At 40.6% G+C, this 25,546-nt stretch overlaps 1 protein-coding gene across 2 annotated transcripts; it reads right to left on the bottom strand.

Moving 5' to 3' along the window:
• Window positions 1-319: 319 nt before the first annotated feature.
• On the bottom strand, window positions 320-23,899 carry LOC119425702 (zinc finger protein 37-like). Of its 2 annotated transcripts, none has more exons than XM_037693244.1 (2): window positions 23,649-23,899; window positions 320-1,399 (listed from the first exon to the last, which is right to left on the bottom strand). In XM_037693244.1, exons 1-2 carry the CDS (start codon window positions 23,749-23,751, stop codon window positions 408-410), a joined length of 1,095 nt encoding a protein of 364 aa, XP_037549172.1. In that variant the 5' UTR covers window positions 23,752-23,899; the 3' UTR covers window positions 320-407. The 2 variants fall into 2 exon arrangements, with proteins under 2 accessions (XP_037549172.1, XP_037549173.1); XM_037693245.1 differs by lacking the exon at window positions 23,649-23,899 and adding an exon at window positions 10,900-11,237.
• Between the last annotated feature and the right edge of the window lie 1,647 nt (window positions 23,900-25,546).

The following is a 25,546-nucleotide window of genomic DNA, read 5'->3' as shown; positions in this document are numbered from 1 at the left end:
AGCCAATCAATGGCTGCTGTCTGCTTGAATCAAAATTGGTCCCACAGAGCAGCCCGCTTGAAATCACGAACAAGGAGGTCCCATAAACCAAGCTGAGTGGGGTGGATACCAACAGTGGAGAGGCCCTTAACTGGTGCCATGTCGTACAGAGCCAAGTTGAGACAGTGGCAAAGTGACAATAATGTCCAGACTCTTTTGTAATAAAGACATACAAAATACAGAGATCAACTTAAAAATCAGTTGGTATGTATAAAATATTTGATAATTTTTATTAATTCAGAATTTAGGCATGTAAAAGTTTCTTACATAGTTACAGATGCAGTCCGTTGTTATGAACTTTACAATATGTGTGAAAGTATACATGTATAAAATAGAATTTTCCTACTGTGCTGCTTCATGCCTTTGAGTTATTTCAAATGACTTTTTCCCCCAGTGTGGATCCTCATGTGTCTTCTTAAACTACTCATTGTGGAAAACCTTTGTCCACACAAATCACAACAAAATGGCTTCTCTCCTGTGTGGGTTCTCATGTGTGTGTTTAAATGATATTTTAGGAGAAAACTTCGTTCACACAGGCCACAAGAAAAGGGCTTCTGTCCTGTGTGGATTCTCATGTGTTTCTTTAAACTGCCCTTTTCAGAAAACCTATGTTTACACAGATCACAAGAAAACGGCTTCTGTCCTGTGTGGGTTATCATGTGTTTCTTTAAATTGCCCTTTTCAGAAAACCTATGTTTACACAGATCACAAGAAAATGGCTTCTGTCCTGTGTGTCTAATCATGTGTATTTTTAAATGGTCCTTTCTGGTAAACCTTCGTTCACACAAATCACATGAAAACGGCTTTTGTCCATTTTTGTCTACAGCATTTCCATCCAACTCAGGGATGCTGCTGGGAAAAGACTCCCAGTTTTTATCAGTGTCTTCAGTTTTTGACCTACAGTCTGATAAGTGTTTCTCGTGAGAGTCAGGATTATTCACGTCATCATCCTCACTGACTTCAGTTTCTGAAGAGTCAGAATTGTCTTCACAACTATTTAGATCTGGATTTTTTATAGTTTCTGCTCCTCCACAGGACCCTCCACCAGTTGCTGATTCTATGTGGTCAGCTGAGCTGCTGGTCAGAAGATCACCGACTTCATCTTGGTGTTGATGAAGCTGTGAGAACAGAGGTTTCTCTTCATCACCCTCACTCTTCAAAGGAACTGTAGTGAATGAAAAGCTGGTGACATCTGTCTCCTCCTTCACATTGACTGGCTCTCCCCCCAGACTGGTCCACTGTTCCTCCTCTTCCTCTTTTATGTGGAGGCAATTTACATCCTGCTGGTCCATATCAGGCCACTGTTCTTCAGGAGCTTCTTCTTTAATCAGCACCGATTTCTGAACATCTGCAGGAACCACTGGAACACATGTAAAATACAGTAAGGAGAACTGTAGCTTTATATTCAAATACATCATTTGTTTTAGTGCTCAGTTTAATGAGTTTTTTCATGACATAGTTCCAGTGCTAAACCAGAGCTCTTAGCACCAGCACTTTCATTTCCCTACATGGTGAGATCTGGATTTGAAGGGATCTCAGACTATTTGCTAGTGTTGAATTCAAGACCACCTAACCCGAGACCAAGTTGAGACCAAGACCTCAAATAAAATAAAATATAAAATTTTATTAAAAAATATTTTTTATAAAAGTTTAAAAGTTACATACTGCAACTTTGTTTGCTTTTGAATGAATGCATTAGCTTCTATAAATGTTCAAAGCTACATAACAAATAAATCAGACATTCAGTGGCCTAACTTCATGTGATTCAACAATAAAATTACACAACCGTTAAATTGGAAGCAGTTTCATCACATGTCAAACCTTAAAAAACTGCAGTGGCAAAATAATCTTCATAAGTCCAAACTCAAGACTAAAGGATAACCATATAGTTGCACAGTGGTTTCAATACAGTAGTAGATATACACCTATAAAGTTACATAAATGGAAATTAGTTTAAAGTAAGGTTTCATTGCATTTTAGAAACATGAGAGATTGCAACATACTATGGCCTAAACGTGCACGATGGGGTCTCATTAAAATGCCTCCTCGACTGAAAACCCTTTCCACTGGTGCAGAGGAGGCAGGGACTGACATTACCTTCAATGCTAAATTGTGGAGTTGTGGAAATCTGGCATAGTTTGTTGCCCAGAAGAAAAGTGCACTGTCCGTATCAGAGTCACAGATGGCATCAACGTATTTGCTTATCTGTGTTACAATACTTGAATCCTGGATTGAGCTGTGACAGTAGTAGGACAGAAGGCGATGCCATTTGGTTGGTGGTGAATCACTGGCTGGATCCACATTCATGGCTCCTGAGCACGTGTCATCTTTACTGTCCATCATGTTCTCCACCTCAAAGATCAATGTTTCTGAAAAAACACAAAGTGACTGAGTTAGATTTAAAAGGGATATGCACATATCAGAGTTGAATTAAATAATTTTAGGACCTTTTATAGGGCCTTTTATTACACGATAAATTAAGTTATATTTTTGCTATTCAAATAAACATGGTTAATGTAAAATTAAATGCAGGTTATTTTATCCAGTGCGGAAGTCAGTAATGAAATTATTCTATAAATTGTTATGTATTTAGGTTACAAGGTGTTGCTGTACTAAATCTAACCGCTGGCCTACTGTTTTAAAATTGTACTCGAAACACTTGGTACTTTGATTTCTCTCTACAGGTGAGTTTGATTGTCTAGTATAAAGTGAGTCAGGATTATGTACAATAGGCATGTTACCAGCCTTAATATAAAGTATCCGGTTCGATAGGCTCAGAGTACAGGCAGCATAATGGTGCAGTGGTTTTAGCACTGTTGCCTCACAGCAAGAAGGTCCTGGGTTCAATCCCCGGTTGGACCTGGGGTCTTTCTGTGTGGAGTTTGCATGTTCTTCTCGTGCTTGCATAGGTTTTCTCCGGGTACTCCGGTTTCCTCCCACAGACCAAAAACATGCATGTTAGGCTGCCTCCAGGCCCAGGCCTCCCTCGCAAATGAGATCTGTGATCTCAATGGGACTTGCCTGGTTAAATAAAAGGTTAATAAAATAAATAATATAGAGTGCACAAAATAATTTTCATGACAAAAGTAAACAGATGAAATGAAGATTAAGAATTCCACTGTAAGACCAGTTAAGGCTTTTATGGGCTAATAATTTGAAACATTTTAGGATTGATGATTTTGCAAATAAGACATTTGCAAACAAGGCAGAGAAAAATGTATATTTACCCATCAGTGTCTTCTTAAGTTCATCTCTGAACTTTTTCACTGATGCTGCATTTCCCCCATTTGTAACATAAGTCCACACAGTTTAAGCCAAACTGTGGATCCAGCATGGTCAGTCATGAGCACGGGTGATATGGCAGTCACCCCAAGGAAGGAGCGTAGCCTGCGATCAGACCAGAGGTCAGTTGTTGATGACAGACAACTGGGTCTTCAGTTGAGGAACATGTGTGGGTGAACACCACAATGTAAATCAATGGCCAACAAAGTCCTTGCTCAATAATCCAGATATACAATCCAACAATTTTCAGTCAGGTCATCTGGACAGTTTCTTTTTTTGTGCTGAAACGTTTCACCTTCCATCCAGGGCCGGCACCAGAAGAGGGGGCGTGTCAAAGAGACCATCTTAGCACCAACATAACTGGTTTGCTCCACTTTGGAGTAAGCTGTTGGGGGAAAAATCCGTTTTGTGTTGTGTGTTTCCTTGACTTATGAAGCCTTCTGGATGGAAGGTGAAACATTTCAGTACAAAACGAGAAACTGTCCAGATGACCTGACTGAAAATTGTTGGGTAAATCAATGGTATTTTGGCCATCACATTTTTCAAATAGATAAACAAGGAAGTTCAATGACTGATATGGTGTGAGACTTTTGAGATTGAACAGGTAAAAGGTTATTTAATTTGATCTGACACTGTAAATTGGAACTTAAAAAAATAGCTCTAAAAGTAATTTGCTTATAGCCATACAAAGCAACCTATTAGTAAATTCTCATAAGTTCAGACATTATATTACTCAGTCTCCACTCTCTGCTCATAAGGTGAGCTCTCTCGGCCAAATGAGGGAGCATCATCTTGGCGCTTAGCTTAATGTCAGGAGCTGTATGCAGCTGATATTAACTAATGTCAATGTAACTTAATATTAGCTACACAGCTTCTTGTGGCCTGTCTCGTTACGGTTCATCATAAGCAAAAATTAAACTAGCAGGACCTGCTAACATTGCTAACATCTCCATCTGCCTTCACGGACCGAACTCTTCTTCCGTTCGTTTCCGTGAGGAAAACTTGGATGTTCTCCGTCTGCTGGACCCGGTGGTTCTGGAGGGCAGCTGCTGCGGTCGACGTCATTACCATCAAGTTGCTAGCGGGACATGCTAACAACAAGGCCTGCTAATGCTAACAAGGCCATGCTGACAAAACATTCTGTTGTCTGTTTTGTTATTGGAACAGATGCAGATTGCCAACGTTAACTAGCTAGCTTTGCTATCATCACTTATAGCTTACCTTTCTTTGTGCGTCCGTTCCAGGTGTCGATAAAAGTTGGACGTAGTCCGACCATCTCTAGGTATGTTTACATGGACATAAGTAACCGGATCAAATGGCCAGTCGGAATAAAAAAGTGTGTCATGTAAACACTCCGTTCGGGTTATTTTTTTGTGTATTCGGCGCAATCCGATACAATTTGTGATCAGAACGAAACGGGTGGTTTACACCGATCCGTAACCTTAGTCCGCCCCTCTTATCCATATGATAGGCTGTGCTCCAGTAAGAAGGTGGAGCCTAGGCACAATATCCGAACAACCGTCAACATCAACGAGGACCTTCAACAGTACGCATACCGCAAGAATCGATCTACAGACGACGCCATCTCCTCTGTGGTCAACACTGCTCTCACCCACCTGGAGAAGAAGGACTCCTACATCCGTATGCACTTTGTGGATTTCACGTCTGTCTTCAATACAATGATTGTAAGGCAACGTGTCATCCACCCCTTCTGGTCCTTGAGCGAGAGTTGAATTATATAGGAGAGGCCAGTGCTGTAAACTCTAACCTTTTCCTGCCTTGATTTAATACAATTGGTAAACTGAATTCATGTTTCCTTGATTTATTGAGATAGTGTAGTTTAGACTTCTGAGGGAGTGCGAGCCAGGAGCCTCCTGGGCTGGAGGTGGGCCTGGGGTTCGAGATGAGACCTGAGGCCCACAGCTAGTGGCATTACCTTTTTCACCTAAGGATGGTATTTTACTGGTGCAAAACAATATGGGGATGATTTATATCTGTTGTAGTAGACTAAAACATGAGTCAAGGCTGAAAAGTTACAGAATGCGAGTTATACAGTGGTGCCTGAAAGTTTGTGAACTTTAAAAAAAAAAAAAAATTATATTGCTGCATAAATTACCTAAACCATCATTAGATTTTCACAGAAGTCCTAAATATATCGCATTTCCCGCCGTACACGTGGCATCGCCCTATAAGTCGCATCAGTCCAAATATGTTTAATAGAGTTGATCAAACCATTATTACATTGCTTCGCTGTATACGTTGCATCTATTACGTGTCACCGCTGACGCATCGCGTTTTTTTAACAAGATAACCACCTCAAAACTATTTGTTTGCTCGACATTATAGCAAAGGTGTGTCTCAGTTGAACTTTTCAAGGTTGGTTCTTTATTTGTCATACACACCACATGTGGAACATGTGGTGGAACGAAATTGTGTACACAGGGTCCCAGTTACATCCAACAAAAAGTATTAAAATGTTAAAGAAAAACAGTAATAAGATCTAAAATATGAACTAAGAAAAACGTTAACTAAAAATACACTAAGCACTAGTAGCACAAAAACAATACGGCGAACAGCAGCACGAACATGAGTCTGTGCCAATAGATGAGCACGAATAAACACAGCAACATGAAATAGATAAGCAGCAACATGTGATTTTTCACATCGATTATCCTGATTAGATATTCAGCCTCAGGGTAGAAGCTGTTCTTCTGTCTAGTGGTTCTACACTTAATGCTCCTTAACCTCCTTCCTGGAGGGAACAGGGCAAAAAGTGTGTGTGCTGGGTGAGTAAGGTCCTTCATGATGCAGGTGGCCCTCTTCCTGCGTCTGGAGGTGTAAATGTCTGTGATGGTGGAGAGACAGACTCCAACAGTCTTCTGTGCAGCCTTCACCACTCTCTGCAAAGCTCTTCTTTCTACAGCTGTGCAGCCTCCATGTCACACGATGATGCTGGAGCACAGAGTGCTCTCCACTACACACCTGTAGAAGGAGGTGAGGACTGAGCTTCCCAGACCATCTCGTCTCAGCCACCTGAGGAAGTAGAGTCACAGATGAGCTTTCTTGATCAGGCTGGTGGTGTTGTTGCACCAGCGGAAGTTGTCATTCAGGTGTACACCCAAGTACTTGTAGCTGGAGACCACTTCCACCGCAGATCCTCCTATGTTCGGGGGTGGGTTCACGACCATCTCCTTCGTCTTCTTCACATTGATGTGAAGGTTGTTCTTCTTGCACCAGCTCTCCAGGTTTTCCACCTCCTGCCTGTAGCTGGACTCATCGTTGTTTGTGATACATCCCACCACCTCTGTATCATCTGTAAACTTTACAATATGACAGCCTGGATGGGTAGGTGCTAGGGCTTTAACAGACTACTCGAGTAATCTACACATCGATTCCTAGGACATCTATAGAGTTTTTTAATTTCACGTCGAGTATTTGTGGTGACATCATTACGTTGTCGTTATGTCATTGCGCCACGTCACGTGATCTGCGCCGGGCGCGGGTTACAAAATGGATTCCTCCAAGCAGACAGATGGAGCAGAGCAGGCCCAGTCTTGGCAAACAGGTAGAAATGCATCAATACTATAGTATGGAAATATTTCACTAAAGATGAATCTTCCAGTGCAACTACCGTAAGGAAACAGAAAACGAATCAACTTCCTGACTCGAGCTATTTGCGAACCGGTGTTACACCATTTTCTGTGACCACCGTATATTGTGACCGTAGGGGGCGGTGTTGCATGCACTGTTGAAGGTCACAGAATATGGTGCAACACCGGGTCCAATCAACTGAACCAGAACCAGCTTCCTCTGACCTTGTTTCACAAACAAAAAGCAAAAAATATTAATCTCTAAACCTATTAAAAAAAAATCTATAAACATATTAATCTCTAAAACTAAACCTAATGCGCACCTCTGCTGGCGGTGGTGCGGGGTGGTCGACTGCCACACTGTCTTTAGTTTCGTTTTTGACGTACTGCATATTTCTTTTACTTTTGCAGCTTAATATTAATAACTAATAGTTTAGTTTTTCCTGTGACTTATTTGCAGTATGATAAATGGTAGGAGCATAATATATGCTCCCAATGTTTTGTTGGTATTTTTTTTTGTTGTAAATAATGAACTTTTTTGCGGTTTTATTTATTCATTTATTTTTGTATCTTTAGATCCTATGATGACATCAAGTACTTGAGTTCTACTCGAGTTTTATTATGTTAATGTCGAGTTTAAAAATTATGTAATCGTTCAACCCCTAGTAGGTGCACAGTCATATGTGAGCAGAGTGAACAGGAGAGGGCTCAGCACACAGCCCTGAGGGGAGCCGGTGCTGAGGGTTATGGTGGAGGAGGAGAAATTGTGGATCCTCACGGACTGAGGTCTGTTTGTTAAGAAGTCTAGGACCCAGTTGAAAATGGAGGGGCTTAGTCCTAGTGTGAGTAGTTTGTCCATCAGTGTTTGGGGGATCACGGTATTGAAGGCAGACGTGAAGTCCACAAAGAGCATACGGACATAGGAGTCCTGCTCCAGGTGGGTGAGAGCAGTGTGGACCACAGGTGAGATAGTGTCTTCTGTAGATCCATTATTGCGGTATGCGTACTGGTGAGTGTCCTCGTTGATGGTTGTTCTGATGTGGGTCATGACCAGTTTTTCAAAGCATTTAGCGACTATCGGGGTGAAGGCAACTGGCCGGTAGTCATTCAGACCAGTCACTGTAGAGCTCTTTGGGACTGGGATGATGGTTGCGGTCTTCAGGCAGGTTTTTTAGTTGAAAACTGCACAGTTTTCAACTAAAAAAGTAACAATTAAACTGAAAACTTTGATTTTACATCAGACACAGCATTACTGTGGTTAGCCAGTAGAAGACAGATCTATATAGTAGGCTAAATTTCTATAGTTTCTACCATATACCGTATATATATATATATTGCGCATTCCTAGTTAGTATGAATGAAAATGGTCATATCTCAACCAAAAGTTGGTTTATAAATATGGGGGGAAAAAATCCATAAATAAGTCGCTTCGGCGTATAAGTCGCAGGGCATGCAAATGATGGAAAAAAAGTGACTTATAGGCCAAAAAATACAGAAGATAACGAGAACCCAGTTAAACAAAGAAAACAAAAATATTATACTTGGGCATTTATTTATTGAGGAAAATTATCCAATATTACATATTTGGGAGTGGCAAAAGTATGTGAACCGCTAGGATTAGGAATTAATTTGAAGGTGAAATTAGAGTCAGGCGTTTTTAATTAATGGGATGATGATGATCAAGTGTGAGTGGGCACCCTGTATAATTTAAAGAACAGGGATCTATCAAAGTCTGCTCTTCACAACGTTTGTGGAAGTATGTCATGGCACGAACAAAGGAGATTTCTGAGGAGTTCAGAAAAGCAGTTGTTGATGCTCAACAGGCTGGAAAATGTTACAAAACCATCTCAAAAGAGTTTGTGGACTCCACTAATCCACAGTCAGGCAGATTGTGTAGAGATGGAGGTGATTCAAGATCATTGTTACTCTCCCCAGGAATGGTTGACCAACAAAGATCACTCCAAAATCAAGGCGTGGAATAGACAGCAAGGTCACAAAGAACCCTAGGGTAACTTCTAAGCAACTGAAGGCCTCTCTCACATTGACTAATGTTAATGTTCATGAGTCCACCATCAGAAGAACACTGAACAACAATGGTGGTCATGGCAGGGTTGCAAGGAGAAAGCCAATGCTCTCCAAAAAAAATATTGCTGCTCATCTGCAGTTTGCCAAAGATCATATGGACAAGCCAGAAGGCTGTTGGAAGAAAGTTTTGTGGATGGATGAGACCAAAATAGAACTTTTTGGTTTAAATGAAGTGTTGTGTCTGGAGAAAGGAAAACTCTGTATTCCCGCATAAAAACCTTATCCCATCTGTGAAGCATGGTGGTGGTAGTATCATGGTTTGGGCCCGTTTTGCTGCATCTGGGCCAGAGAACGCACAGAAAGAAAAAGAAGAAGAAAGAAGAAATACTGCAGTGTTAAAAAAATGGTGACTTCCATGTGTCAACTAATTTTTTTAGAAACCATTTTTGGACTGCTTTCACACTACTTCAGGTAAAGAATGTCAGGATGGTGATGGTATATTTTTTTAATTTACATTTTTATATATTATGTTTCATAATAAACATGTACACACATGTTCCTGTTTACATTTGTCAGGTCGTAGCCAACTCAGTCACAGAATTAGATCCACTGAACACACTTCTATTCTGGAGTAATAGGTTTTGGAAACAGCATCAACCACGTAACTTGCCATATACCAAATGTGATTTTTGTCAGCATATCGGCTGTCACTATTGCAAGTCCCATAGCAAAAATGCTTCTTGGATACCTTTTATTTATTTGGCTGTTTTTTTGTTTTTTAATCAGTGCAAACCACAACTACAGCCCTAATTGTATTGTACTTGAAGTTCCGCTTGCCTGATATCCGGGTCCTTGCTGACGTCATATATTGTGTAAGCAGCAATTTTAGTATCTCTGACCAGAAGATATACTTCACTGTTTTGCATCCTTCATCACAGAACATCGATCAAGCGATCGTTACGTTCGTGCTCTCAAAAGCCACAATCTCAGCATTAGATTGTCATGAAAATTATTTAGACTATATATATATATATATATATATACACACACATACATACACACACACACATGCACGCACACACACACACAATACCCCCCACCCTCTGTAAAAATATATTGGTGTTTATATGTTCATCAAAATCAGTTAAATGTGAACGTTAGTGTTCTTTATTCAGAAAATCAACATGTCACATTTCATGATCTGATCATTATAGACACGGATTAAATGTTCAATATGAATATTTCTATATTTATTACCACAGTAATAGTGTTACACACATTAGTAGTTGTAAACACTAAAAATAATACATGTTGGTTTAGTGCTTACCTTTAACCTAAACATTTAAGGAGTAAACATTTTTAATAATCACTTAAAAAAAGTTATAAATGTTGTCTTTGGTGTCTGTTTGTTTTACAAATATATTAGTGTGTGTGAATGACAGGCATAAACTTAAAACACTTTGTAGAACAGTGCTTTATGAAGTTCTGTTCATTCCCTTTATCAGTTGACCGGCAGTTCTGCCACATCCAATATGGCGGCCGCTCCGACGTACCGCTGCAACGGGCCAGCCCACACAACAAGGTGTCTTCTAACTGCCTCACCAATTCTCTGTTGTGATCGCACTGGCAGATGACAATAGCCAATCAGTGACGGAGAAAGGTCAGGGGAGCTTTGCTATAAAATAATGATGAATGATTGTTTGAAATGTGTTTAATAAATTAACTCAAAAACCGCCGATCTGACTCCAAATCCGCCCAAATTATCCCCACCCACCCAAAGCAATTTTAACCTGCAACATCAGAATGAAAACCGCCCAACCTGGCAACACTGGCTGCCATCCCCTGACTCACCAGACCGGAAGTCCACACTTTTTTTTTTTCTATGAAACTAAATCCATTAATTACCAGAAAACTGCAACTAAACATAATCACATTCACATTAAAATAATAAAAAGATACAAACCTATTATATGCAGTTGGTCGGGACTGAAAGCGGCATCTAAGACTTGGTTTCCTTCAGGTTTTTCCTGTTCGAGAGCTGCGCTACTTCCAAAACCCTCCGACATTTCTTCCTCCTCTGCATCCAGGTGCTGTTTAAGCTGCTGTCTCCACTTCTCTTAGCTTCCGTTCATCAACGTTTACCGAGCTGTTACAGCTGAATATAACTTTAAACTACTATGACCAGCAGCAGAGAAGAAAAGAGCTGAGCGCATCACTCCACAGGAATATATCACAGCGAAACATGGACGTACGTAAGAAACAACAGCTTCCGCTCGCTTCTTCTTCTTCTTCTTCTTCTTCTTCTTCTTCTTCTTCTTCTTCTTAATGAGGTTTTATGGCGGTTGGCAAACAACGGAAGGTGTGCATTACCGCCACCTACTATTGTGGAGTGTGGATCAAAATGGCTATGTCTGTATGTTTATATTCTCTTGTCTAATTTTGTGGGTTTTTTTTTTTAAATGTATAATGATTTGAATACTTTTCCTTCTTATTTCCTTTTGCAATATATTTATTATACTAAATGTTTCTTTGATTTTTCCTAATTGTTCTATCATACGCCTTCTGTGATGTTCCTATTTCTGACAGACCAAAATGACATGTTCTATTGTTTCCTCTTGTCCACAGTGCTCACATTGTTCTGTATCATGTTTCTGAATCTTGTGTAGTGTGCTGTTAAGTCCGGTATGTCCAAATCTTACTCTGGTTATTAGTCTTTCTTCTCTTCTGTTCCTCATTTCTCCCACTTGTCTCTGAATTCTCTAGTACCATCTTCCTTTGTGCTCTTCTTCCCACTGTTTTTGCCATTTTTCCTTTAGTTTTTGTTTCACTATGGTTCTTGCTTCTGATTTACTGATGGATATTGTAAAATTGATTTGATCTTTTGTTGCTGCTTTTGCTGCCCTGTCTGCTGCTTCATTCCCTCTGATCCCTATATGTGCTGGTGTCCATAAACATATCACTGTCAGTCCCATCATTTGTATTCTGAATAATGTTTGTTGTAGTTCTAGTAAAATGTCCGGTCGGCTATCTGAATGACTATTTTGCAAACTGATGAGTGTTGAGCTTGAGTCTGAACAGATGTTTGTTTTTAACGGTCTTGTGTCTTCTATCCACTGCACTGCCAACAGTACTGCCAACATCTCCCCTGTGTACAGATACTTCATTTGTGATTATTTTCCTTACTTCTATGTTGAATTCTGGTATTACATATGACACTCCTACTTTCTCTGATGTTTTTGATGCATCTGTATAAATCTGTAAATAGTTATAGTAGTTATTGATATGGTCCTGTACTGTATAGGAGTTAAAAAAAAATCTTCTGTATTTTTTCTTGTCCATGAGTGTCAAGTCAACTGTTGCATTTGGAAGAAGCCATGGTGGTATTGTTGGTACTGGTACTACTGGGCTGATGTCTACGTTGTCTATTTTCATTTCTTTAGTTTTCTGGTCTATTGTCCATCCAAAACTTCTTGTCTCTTTCTTCTCCGTCTCCCAGCGTGGTTTTAAAATATCTAGTGTTGGGTGTTCCGGGTTATTTCCTTTAAGATTGATCCAGTAGTTCATTGCTAATTGTTCTCGTCTCATTGCTAACGGCATTTCTCCCATTTCTACTCCAAGTGCTGCTGCTGGGGTGGTTTTGAATGCTCATAGTCTTGAGCTCTTATTTTGAAGGCCAGCTGATAAAGCTTGGTATTGTATTTTGTCCAGTTTCTCCAAATGTGTTTTTGCTGCTGATCCATAAATTACACAACGATAATCTATATTTGATCTGATAGGTCCTGTATAAATTCGTTTTAATGTTGTTCTATCTGCACCCCATTCATTCCCAGCTAAACATCTCATAATGTTTAAGGTTTTTTTACATTTATCAATAATCTTTTGTATATGTACATTCCATATGATTTTCTCATCAAACCATATACCCAAATATTTTATACACTTAACTTGCTCTAGTTCTTGATTATATAATTTCAATTTAATTTCTCACGTGGCGTCTCTGGGCAGCACGTCTAATCCCCAAAATGTCCCCCGGGCGCTTTCAATAGCTGCCCACTGCACCACCTGGTGGTGGATGGGTTAAATGCAGAGACTAATTTCGCCATTGTATGGAAACATACAGTGCTGACATTGTGATGACATTATTATTATTATTATTATTATTATGTGACTCTTTTCTGTGTGAATATCATTACTTTTGTTTTATCTACTGAAAATTTGAATCCCCAATCATTTGCCCATTTCTCAATTTTTAATATATCCTCTTGTATTTTCTTCACAGTGAATTTTATATTTTTTCCTCTTTTCCAAATGGTTCCATCATCTGCAAATAATGAACATCCCATCCCCTGCTTCCTCTCGCTGCAGTGAGTCATTTCCTTTATCAGCTGGCCTTCAAAATAAGAGCTCAAACGAAACTGTTCTTCAGTACTTGTGTGCGTTCACAGAGCAACTTGTACATTTCAGTGAATTCAGACCCATCCATCCATTATCTTTTACCCGCTTCTTCCTTTTTGTGTCACGGGGGTCACTGGTGCCCATGTCCAGCCAGCTGTGCGAGAGGCGGGGTACACTCCGGACAGTCTCCAGTCCATCACAGGGACACATAGAGACAAACGAGACAAACAGCCATTCACTCTCTCACTCCCACGTATGGATAATTTTAGATTTACCAATTAGCCTAACATGCATGTTTTTGGTCTGTGGGAGGAAAAGTTATTTTTGCCAAGTTCAGTCTTCACTGAGGGGACGCTGCAGGTAATGTCTTGAGAGTAAACGCTGTAGCTGCACTTACGACGTGACACGCAGGAGATGTATGAAGTCAACAGCACAAGAAGTCATTTAAAGATTAAAACGTTTCAGTGAGAGTGTCAAGTCAAAAATATCAATGCCATCTCTCCTACTCTCCTAGACATTTCTAAACCTGATGTCATCATGTCCTGCCTTCCTTTTCTTCATACATTTCATACGTAATCCTCACTTATCTTCCCCCTTGCTGGTCCACAGATTCTATGACCTCTACTTTTCTTTCCCATTATCTTCTTTCATTAGCTCCTTCACTGGTCATGGATGCAGCAGTGGTGCAGGAGAAAAACCTAGACATCCCACACTCCAGCTCCTCCTGAGGGATGTTGAGGCATTCCCAGGCCAGGGAATATACACAATCCCTCCAGCGAATTCTGAGTCTGCCTCAGGGCCTTTTACCAGTGGGATGTGTTTGGAAAACTTCCAGCAGGAGGTGTCCAGGAGACATCCTAATCAGATGCCTGAACCATCTCAAATGACTTATTTTGATATGAAGAAGCAGCCACTTGTATCGAGAGTCTTATTCTTTGGAAGATAGACCAGTAAATCAAGCGCTTTGCCATTTGACTCAACTCTTCCTTCAGCCAGACCAGGGCTTAATTTGTAAACCCATTGATGCTAGAACACAGATGGCAGGCAGTCTGGCAGGGCGGGTGTGGGGGTTGTGTGTGTGTGTGTGGGGGGGGGGGGTCGTCTGTGGGTCTGTCCCCCCAAAAAAATAGATTAAAAGAGATGCCATTTCCTGTATGTTGATGTATTTTAACAGGTTATTAAACATCTGTAAACATTTGATTAAATTTAATAAAAACAGGTCTCTTTTGTAAATGAGGCCTCGAGGCTCGGTGAGACTAACAACTTGCATAAATAAAGGTTTAATTGAAATTACTATTTTTGAGAGCAACGACAACCAGCCGAGCAGCTCAGATTCTGTCATGCATACTAAACCCCCCACCCCCCCACCCCACACACACACACAAACATTTCACTGTCCAACCCAAACTCTTCTCAGCTGAACTCAGTCCTGTGCTCCTGCTCCATTCTCGATTACCATCTAAGCCGTGCGTTCCTGCACGTCGCAGCCATTTCACTGCCACACGTTTCACAGATGTTTATAACTCTGAAATGATAATTCAGCCCCCGGTGTTTCTCACCACCACTGAGGAGCTAACATCCCAGTTCAACTGAGGACCAGTTGTTCCTCACAGTTCCAGGAACTCGTCTTAAGCACAGAGGTGACAGGGCCTTCTCTGTAGCAGGACCAAGACTTTGGAACGAGTTACCTCTGCTTGTCAGACAGGCCCCCTCCCTCTCGGTTTTCAAGTCCCATTTAAAAACTCAGTACTATTCAACAGCTTTCAACACCAGATGATCTGTGTTTTGATCCTGTATGCTCCACACTGGTTTGTCGTCATTATCTGCATCGTTTTTTGTCTATATTCTGATTTACCTCATTTTGTATTTTGCTTTGTGTGTTACCTGTTGTTTTGTCTGTACAGCACTTTGGTTGGCCTTGTTGTTGTTTTAAGTGCTTTATAAATAAAGTGGTATGGTATGGTACCACTCCCTTCAGGTGCTTCAATTCTCAGTTGTCCAGCTAAGGACAAACCATCCTTTCATCAATTTATTTTATGAAAGTAAATTGGACTGTCCATTGTCCACATTTTTATCGCTGTTATTTTGACAAATTAGTGCCGTTGTTTTGAAACATGATGTAATGTGAATAATACTCATTTCTTTTGCTGTATTTTATTTTTTACTGTAAGCTTTTTTATTTATGTCTGAAATGTATGCAGGAGTTCCGACACACCAGCAGTTGTGCGTGCCGTCTGTAGAGCTGTCTGGATGCGCTCCTGTGAGTAAAACACGCACTGTCAGCAGGGCGCATGGCTGAAGGTGGATGAAAACGCTCATCGCCGTGGAACATGTGATCCGCGTCTCTGCTGGGCAGAAGTGTGTGTGCGAGCTGGTGCAAATAGTGTGGCTGGAAAATCCACTCCACAGACTGGGCAACGTCTCCTCTTGTTGTATTTTAATAAATATAATCAAAATAAAAATGCGCAATGACTTTAGACTTTTAGGAGCGGAGATTTGAGTTGCCAGATCTGAGCAAACAGTTGCAGAAACACGGCCTGTCAAAATGAGAGAGTTCACAGATCTTGTTCCGGCTCAAATTAACCACTGACCCAGACTTACTGGACCAATGCCTCATTACTGAGGATGAGGCCCAATACATCAATCGATCCATCTCCTGATCCATACCATGACTTGTGAACAAGACACGAATATACGTCAACTCATCCACCTGAGGGAAAGGCTCCTCCCAGTGGAATACCACCTGGAGGGGGCATTCCACCTGTTCTGCAAAGTACTTCATCTTTACATAACACACTTTACCCTTTTTAGAACTCTGCCATTTCTATCTGTACCAATCCTAACATGCCACATATTCTTTGCATCCTAATCCCTGTCTTGTCAGTCGATACAAGTTGTTGTCTCCCCACTTATGTTGCTTTGCCATTGGTAAGTGTGGCTCCACTCCACTCCGCTCTCCTTGGTAATTCCCAATTGTAGGTGATTTGCCATTACAGTGGAGGTTGACCTGGTTCGCCGTGCTGTGGGAGGGATCCTCAGTGCAATTTGGGTGGTATCGTAACTGGTCTTTTGTATTTGAGCCACTCCGCTCGTTGTGCTCTATAATTGCCCTATAATCTGACTTCAGTTTCTTTAGCTTATCTCGGCACTGCCTTTAAGTCCGGATGTAGCCATCCTGTGCTGTCATTTCCATTATCTCTCAATAAATATGTTCATTTCTTGTGGCGCCGTCTGTCAACACGAGGAAGTGGAGGTTCAGAAGTCGTATGCAGTTTTGCTGGGCGAGTCATCCAGTGATGTAGCTTCGCTAGCCAATCAATGGCTGCTTCTGCTTGAATCAAAATTGGTCCCTCGGAGCAGCCCGCTTGAAATCACAAACAAGGAGGTCCCATAAACCAAGCTGAGTGGGGTGGATACCAACAGTGGCGAGGCCTTTAACGGGGGCCATGTCATACAGAGCCAAGTTGAGACAGTGGCAAAGTGACAATAATGTCCAGACTCTTTTGTAATAAAGACATACAAAATACAGAGAACAACTTTAAAATCAGTTGGTATGTAGAAAATATTTGATAGTTTTTATTAATTCAGAATTTAGGTACATCAAAGTTTCTTACATACTTACAGATGCAGTCTGTTGTTATGATGAACATTACAATATACGTGTATGTATATGTAGCAGCATAAATGGTGTGCTGCCATTTTAACACTGTCAATTGTGGCTTCTGTATAAAAGCACGTCACTACCTGTCTGGCGTACACTGCGTGCGTCACGACGTCTGCTTTCTTCTGCTGCTGATAACCATCCTCCGTTAAGCGTGGCTAATGTTTTATTACAGTAATTTGCCTACACGGTTGCTGTTAATACAAGTTGTGGTCTGTTTTTAACGTTTAGTTTAGCCTCTCCTCTGCTGTGCCTCCTGGGTACAAGACCGGTCCATCTTTTGTGTGTCCGATTTATGGCTTGAAGGTAAGAGTTAGCCTAGCTATGCTACCGCTTACCTGCTCAATGTAAACAAATGCTTATTATACAGCGCTCTGTTACAGCTGCATGGCCCAATTTATACATCAACTTTCTTATACAGTTGTGCTGTAACATACTAATTTACAGGTAGGCGATACGAGACTCTGTAAATTCCATCATTTTCAGCACTGCAGTTTAGTTTAATAGTGACAATTTGCTCCATTTTTAGCTTCCAGATGAGCCTTTCTGCCTGCTATTCAGCTGGGATTCTGCTTGCTGCTGTTTTGCCTAGAGGAAAAATATAAAACCAACTCGGGCCCTTACCCTACTAGCTGAGTCATTGATTTTAATGAACTGAGTGCACCACTAAAAGTCTGTTTTATAAAATATTGTGACACTGCTGTTTTTTTTTTAATTTTTTTATTTCAGGGACTGAGGCTCCATGTGGTGGCGGTGGTGACCCTTGGTGGCGGTGTCTCGTTTTGTGTGTGGAGCATCCTTTTTCAGAGTCAGAGTCAGAGTCAGAGTTTCTTTATTGTCATTCGCACCTCATGTGGTACATGTGGTGGAGCGAAATTATGTACACAGGGTCCCAGTTACATCCAACAATAAAATGTATAAGAAAAACAGTAATAACATCTAAGATATGAACTAAGAAAAACATCAGCTAAATATACACTAAGCACTCATAACATAAAACATTGAACATCACCACAAACATGAACATGAGTCTGTGAGCAGATGTGCATGCATGAACACATCAACATTGAAACAGATCAGCAGCAACATGAAACAGATCAGCAGCAACATGATATGGTTTTTCACAGTGATTATTCTAGTTAGAGATTCATGATTCATTCAATTTCCCTTTAGTAGTTTAGGTTATCCCTTTTTCTTCACTGGATGTGGTCCCCTTGTCTTCACTGCCTCCTCCCCCTCCCCCCACTAGTAAGCCTCAGTCTCACCTGATATTTTAAAATGTCTTTTTAAGTTCAGCCAAAGCTGTTTTAAAAATTAAGTCGGAAATACAATCTTTTAACAAATTTCTGGTATTGCATATTTTAAATGCTTAATACTTTTTTTTAAAGTATTTTTATTTGTATCAATTGCCCTCCAATATATTTGGTAAAATGTATTTGAATCTTGTCTCCTTCCTCCAGTAAAACAAACCTACGTGTCTTTTACTATTTTGATTTCCTGGAGTATAATCCCAGGTAACATTGTTGGTTTTCTTCACTCATTGCAAATTGACTAAAGACTAAACATTCTCTGTAACTTTCATAGTTTTAAAGATATTCACACCCATGTGCCACATATACATGTATAAATTAGATTTTTTCTACTGTGCTGCTTCATGTCTGAGTTATTTCAAATGACTTTTCCCCCAATGTGGATTCTCATGTGCCTGCTTAAACTACCCATTCTGGTAAACCTTTGTTCACACAAATCACAACAAAATGGCTTCTCTCCTGTGTGGGTTATCATGTGTGTGCTTAAATGGCCTTTTAGGGCAAACCTTTGTTTACAAAGATCACAAGAAAAGGGCTTCTGTCCAGTATGGATTCTCATGTGATTCTTTAAAATGCTGGCTCGAGAAAATCTTTGTTCACAAAGATCACAAGAAAAGGGTTTCTGTCCTGTGTGGGTTATCATGTGTTTCTTTAAAGTGCCCTTTTCAGAAAACCTTCGTTCACACAGATCACAACAAAATGGCTTCTGTCCTGTGTGTTTAATCATGTGTGTTTTTAAATTGTCCTTTCTGGTAAACCTTTGTTCACACAGATCACAAGAAAAGGGCTTTTCTCCTGAGTGGATTATCATGTGTTTCTTTAAATTGCCCTTTTCTGAAAACCTTCGTTCACATAGATCACATGAAAATGGCTTTTGTCCTGTGTGGCGTCTCATGTGTTTGTATAAACTGCTCTTTACAAAAAACCTTCGGTCACACAGATCACATGAAAATGGCTTCTGTCCATTTTTGTCCACAGCATTTCTATCTATCTCAGGGATGCTGCTGGGAAAAGACCCCCAGTCTTTATCAGCGTCTTCAGTTTTTGACCCACAGTCTGATAAGTGTTTCTCGTGAGAGTCAGGATTATTCACATCATCATCCTCACTGACTTCAGTTTCTGATGAGTCAGAATTGTCTTCACAACTATTTAGATCAGGATTTTTTGTAGTTTCTGCTCCTCCACAGGACCCTCCACCAGTTGCTGATTCTATGTGGTCAGTTGAGCTGCTGGTCAGAAGAGCTCTGACTTCATCTTGGTGTTGATGAAGCTGTGAGAACAGAGGTTTCTCTTCATCATCCTCACTCTTCAAAGGAACTGTAGTGAATGAAAACCTGGTGACATCTGCCTCCTTCTTCACATTGACTGGCTCACCCCCCAGACTGGTCCACTGCTCCTCTTCTTCCTCTTTTATGTGGAGGCAATTTACATCCTGCTGGTCCACATCAGGCCACTGTTCTTCAGGAGCTTCTTCTTTAATCAGCACTGACTTCTGAACATCTACAGGAACCACTGGAACACATGTAAAATACAGTAATAAGAACTATAGCTTTATATTCAAATACATCATTTGTTTTACTGCTCAGTTTAATGAGTTTTTATTATAATTCAGTTCCAGTGCTAAACCAGAGCCAGAGCTCTTAGCACCAGCACTTTCATTTCCCTACATGGTGAGATCTGGATTTAAAGGGATCTCAGACTATTTGCACATGTTGGCCCAGGTGTGACGTTAGACCAGGGCTTCCGGGGCTAAAGTCCTGGATGTTTTGTCAATAGCCCCTGATCAAAACGAGTTTCAGTTTTCCACTGCTCCACTGCTCACCTCTCGCAGGGGCGGACTAGTCATCGGGAGCGCCAGGACATTTCCCAGTGGCCTGACTCTGCTTAATGCCCACTGAGGGACTGGACTAAGGCTCGGTTCAGGTTGCGTTGATTATTCTAAATAAACAAACTGCTCTTGTGCCAGGATCACTCAGGCTTCCCCACCTCATCTCTCTCCTTGACTGTCTGTCAGCAGACTGAGCAGAGCAGAGACACATATTGCACGCCTGCCTCTATGGACTGGTGCAGGAGGGTTATATGTTCGCATGCAGAGTGCGCATGTCTGTGCGTTTCTCCGGTTTGGGTCTTAAAGCTTAAACCGGAGAAACGTACAGACATCCATCTGATGGACCGAAAGAGACAACAACAAAGGTGCAACAGAGAGAGGATGAAAAATAGAAAAGCTGGAGCTGATGCAGCAAAGTGCAGTAAATTAATGTTTGTTTGTAATGGAGCAGGTAAAACAGAAACATCCTGATGCATGCTCAATAATCCAGGTAGAAAAATCCAACAAAGTTAAGTCAGGTCCTCTGGACGGTTTCTACTTCTAGAAATGTCCAGGAATTCAGATTTTGTGTACCATCCGATCATTAAATTCCTTGTATTATGTACGTCCAGTCGTCTGAAAGATGGGCGGAGTGCACAAAGCTGCAACTATAAAAAGCACTGCCTTCTTATTCTTATTCAGAATAATATTTTGCTTAGATGATAAAAGGGAAGAAAACTTGAGGAGAGACGGTATTAAAAAAAAAAGATCTCTCACGCCGTGTCCTAGACAGGACACGATTTGAGGCATCAAAAAAAACCTACCACACCAAAGCAACATAAATAGACGTCATACATGTACATATAGGCCGGTGAAAACATTGAATTTTTAAGGAAAAGTCGTAGCATAGTCCAGAGAAACCCCATTGTCCAGATAAGAGGTGTTATTCATCATCAGCTCGGTTGAGGCTCTGTCACATGTCCACGGCCTTGGGGAAGGGAGGGGTGAGGAGACAGACAAAGCATCTTTGTTATTTTAAAAACATGCCAGGAGGAGTTGCGATAAGTTCGGCGTCAAGGCCACAGTTTGGGTCAGGCAGAACTCGTGAATTGTTGTTTCTGCCTTTTAAAGTCTTGCTGGTATATATTCCTCTGATGTAACTTCAGAACAGCTGAATTGATCCTTTATGCCAAAAGTCCGAGCTCACAGCTTCTCCAAGATTATTTCCCTTTCATGTGTGTTGCTAGAAAGCCCTCAGTCCTGATACAGCTGCTCCAGCTCCTTGCTGCAGCTCCACAAATTCAGTCTGAGCGCTGTCAAGCTTCGACACATCCACACAAATTTATAGACAATCCAGAATTCACCAGCCAAACAGCAAAAAAAACAGTTGTCATCATGAATTCAAACTCTTACGTCCGTATGCTCTTTGTGGACTTCACATCCGCCTTCAACACCATGATCCCCCAAACCCTGATGGACAAACTATCCACACTAGGACTAAGCCCCTCCATTTGCAACTGGGTACTAGACTTCTTAACAAACAGACCACAGTTAGTGAGGATCCACAACTTCTCCTCCTCCACCATAACCCTCAGCACTGGCTCTCCTCAGGGATGTGTGTTGAGCCCCCTCCTGTTTACTCTGCTCACGTATGATTGTGCAGCTACCCATCCAGGCTGTCACATTGTAAAGTTTGCAGATGATACAGCGGTGGTGGGATGTATCACAAACAATGATGAGTCCAGCTACAGGCAAGAGGCGGAACACCTGGAGAGCTGGTGCAAAGAGAATAACCTTCACATCAATGTGAAGAAGACAAAGGAGATGATTGTGGACTTCAGAAGGAACAAAAACATCTACACCCCCCTGAACATAAGAGGATCTGCGGTGGAAGTGGTCTCCAGCTACAAGTACTTGGGTGTACACATGAATGACAACCTCAGCTGGAGCAACAACACCACCAGCCTGATCAAGAAAGCTCATCAGAGACTCTACTTCCTCAGATGGCTGAGGCGAGCTGGTCTGGGAAGCTCAGTCCTCACCTCCTTCTACAGGTGTGCAGTGGAGAGCATCCTGTGCTCCAGCATCAACGTGTGGCATGGAGGCTGCACAGCTGCAGAAAGAAAAGCTTTGCAGAGAGTGGTGAAGGCTGCACAGAAGTCTGTCGGAGTCAGCCTCCCCACCATCACAGACATCTACATCTCTAGATGCAGGAAGAGGGCTACGTGCATCATGAAGGACCTCACTCACCAAGCACACACACTTTTTGCCCCACTCCCCTCAGGAAGGAGGTTGAGGAGCATCAAGTGTAGAACCACTAGACTGAGAACAGCTTCTACCCTGAGGCTGTTAGACTCATGAATCTCTAACTAGAATAATCACTGTGAAAAACCATATCATGTTGCTGCTGATCTGTTTCAATGTTGATGTGCTCATGCGTGCTCATCTGCTCACAGACTCATGTTCATGTTTGTGCTGATGTTCAATGTTTTATGTTATGAGTGCTTAGTGTATATTTAGTTGATGTTTTTCTTAGTTCATATCAGATGTTATTACTGTTTTTCTTATATATTTTATTGTTGGATGTAACTGGGACCCTGTGTACATAATTTCGCTCCACCACATGTACCACATGAGGTGCGAATGACAATAAAGAAACTCTGACTCTGATATATATATGTGTGTGTGTGTGTGTGTGTATGTAATGTATTCGTCTTGTTGAATATACTTCTGTGCTGAAGAACTTCAATAAATAAATACATGTCTTAATACATATCCAAATGGCAAATTCATCTGTTAATAACAAAGTATATGATGATCTGACATGTTAAGTCATTAGCTGTTATTATTATTATAAAAATTAATAATATCATATATAATAATTATGAAATGTAATATACATATAAATACATAATACAATATAATAAGTGGGTAAAAAGATAATGGATGTATGGATGATCTAGACTGTCCAGTAGATGGCAATGTTATACTTGAAATTTATTGTTTGTAATGTATTATTTTGTAATGTATTGTTTCCATTTATTATTAAAGGGATTATAATGTAAATAAGATAAAGATAATGTTAATTGTTGTAACCTGAATGTAAATATTAAACACTGTAAGGCTCACTTTGCGACCGTGCGAAGCGACATAGCCAGAAATGCACAGAAGACAAATGTAATATAATATAAATGTACATTTATATGTAAATTTGTATATGTTATTATCTTTATATTATATCTTAACAAGTACATATACATATATACAAATGTACAAAAGTACATTTGTATATATGTATATGTACATGTATTGTAATATGTACATGTATTGTAATATGTACATATAATAATAATAATCGAAAGGGCTATAAAATCATTTATTTCAGTTTGTAACTTCTCATAAGCCATTTCATTTGTAAACAAACTAAGATATAAACACAAAGTTACACTTTTTCTTCTATGAAGCTGAATCCATTAGCTACCAGAAAACTGCAACTAAACATAATCACATTCAACATAAAATAATAAAAAGATACAAACCTATAATATGCAGTTGGTTGGGACTGAAAGCTGCATCTAAGACTTGGTTTCCTTCAGGTTTTTCCTGTTCGAGAGCTGCGCTACTTCCAAAACCCTCCGACATTTCTTCCTCCTCTGCATCCAGGTGCTGTTTAAGCTGCTGTCTCCACTTCTCTTCCGTTCATCAACGTTTACCGAGCTGTTACAGCTGAATATAACTTTAAACTACTATGACCAGCAGCAGAGAAGAAAAGAGCTGAGCGCATCACTCCACAGGAATAAATCACAGCGAAACATGCGAAAGAAACAGAACAGCTTCCGCTCGCTGCAGTGAGTCATTTCCTTTATCAGCTGGCCTTCAAAATAAGAGCTCAAACGGAACTGTTCTTCAGCACTTGCGTGCGTTCACAGAGCAACTTGTACATTTCTGTGAATTCAGACCCATCCATCCATCCATTATCTTTTACCCGCTTCTTCCTTTTTGGGTCACGGGGGTCACTGGTGCCCATGTTCGGCATCACAGTGTGAGAGGCGGGGTACACCAAGGACAGTCTATAGTCCATCACAGGGACACATAGAGACAAACAAGACAAACAGCTATTCACTCTCTCACTCACACCTATGGACAATTTTAGATTGACCAATTAGCCTATCATGCATGTTTTTGGTCTGTGAGTATCCGGAGAAAACCCACGCATGCACGGAGAGAACATGCAAACTCCACCCAGAAAGGCCCACAGACCAGGATTATTGAGCAACCTGATCGCTGAGAGACAGCAAAATTCAGTTTTTGAAATTTAATCTTTGTTAATTAGACATTTAAAAAACACAAGTGATTTTATTTATACCCCAACATCCTACTGAGCACGTCAGCATTTTTAAAATTTCATATAAAGCACCTTGCTTTTAGTTCACTCATTTTCATTTATTTGTTTTAAACATCTTTTTTTAGTCATCTGATGTCCTTGACCATGTTATTTTTTTTTTCTTCATTTTTGTCTTTTGGGGGTCATTAGCATTTTAATGTACATATTTTTTACATATACTTTTTTCATTCAACCTTTATTCATACAAGTTAGTATCACTGAGTCACGAGGACTCATTTTCAAGAGACCTGTTTCAGACAAAACCACAGATAAGGTACACTCAATAATAAACAGCCATAAAATGCATATAAAATAAAAAGCAAATAAATATAGAGTATAAGCTACAGTATGAAATGAGGTAAAATAGGGGAGAAGTGGTGCAGAGTTTACAGAAGGTGGGCCTGTGATCGGAAGATCGTCGGTTCAAGCCCCGGTACCGACAACATCAAAAATGTGGGTGGGGTAGGTGAAGCACCCACCCCTGCCCCCACCCTCATTTGTCCCACTCTGGTAAGCGTGTAGGACTCAAACAACCTACAAAAACTTCAAAGAAGAAAAATTGAAGTTTCAACTTTAGCAAAGTTTGATAAAACATCTTCATTGCTCCGGCACTCAACAGAGTTAACAACAGCTGTCCAGAACTCCAGGAAGACCGTCGGCTGACCATTAGAGCCAGTTGTGACCAGACTCCCTGCCTGGATGCCCAGGGACGTGAAAGGGTTCTCAACCTTTGATGCCGCTCAAATCATCTCAGCAGAAAAGAGTCCCCTCTGGTATCTTCAGGCGGCTGTTCGAAGACAACGCCTGGTTGGAAAGCTGAGCTATAATCCGGAAGGTTGACTCTGGTGTCCAAGAATTTAGATTTTAACCAAATTAGTATTAATTCAGTTCAGTAATTATTTTTCCTTAAATTTCAGACCAACTTTTTTCTATCGGACGATGCATAAAGTGAGCAACTTTCTTTTAGTTACATTTGCATAATTAATCTGCCCTGTTGAAAATTCCAAAGTTCCACATTTCATCTAATTTTTGGTATGGGTAATCACATAGAAT

Source organism: Nematolebias whitei, chromosome 19 (assembly GCF_014905685.2).
Source record: "Nematolebias whitei isolate Nwh7 chromosome 19, NemWhi1, whole genome shotgun sequence".
NCBI lineage: Eukaryota > Metazoa > Chordata > Actinopteri > Cyprinodontiformes > Rivulidae > Nematolebias > Nematolebias whitei.
The sequence above is the reverse complement of the archived record's forward strand: the minus strand, read 5'-3'. Positions and strand labels throughout refer to the sequence as shown.

Bases quoted from the DNA above. Each gene is read 5' to 3' on its own strand.
- LOC119425702 (XM_037693244.1), bottom strand. From the start codon at position 23,751: ATGTCGGAGGGTTTTGGAAGTAGCGCAGCTCTCGAACAGGAAAAACCT. The intron at 1,400-23,648 runs GTTTGTATCTTT...CATGTGTTCCAG, and splicing joins CAACCAACTGCATATTATAG to TGGTTCCTGCAGATGTTCAG.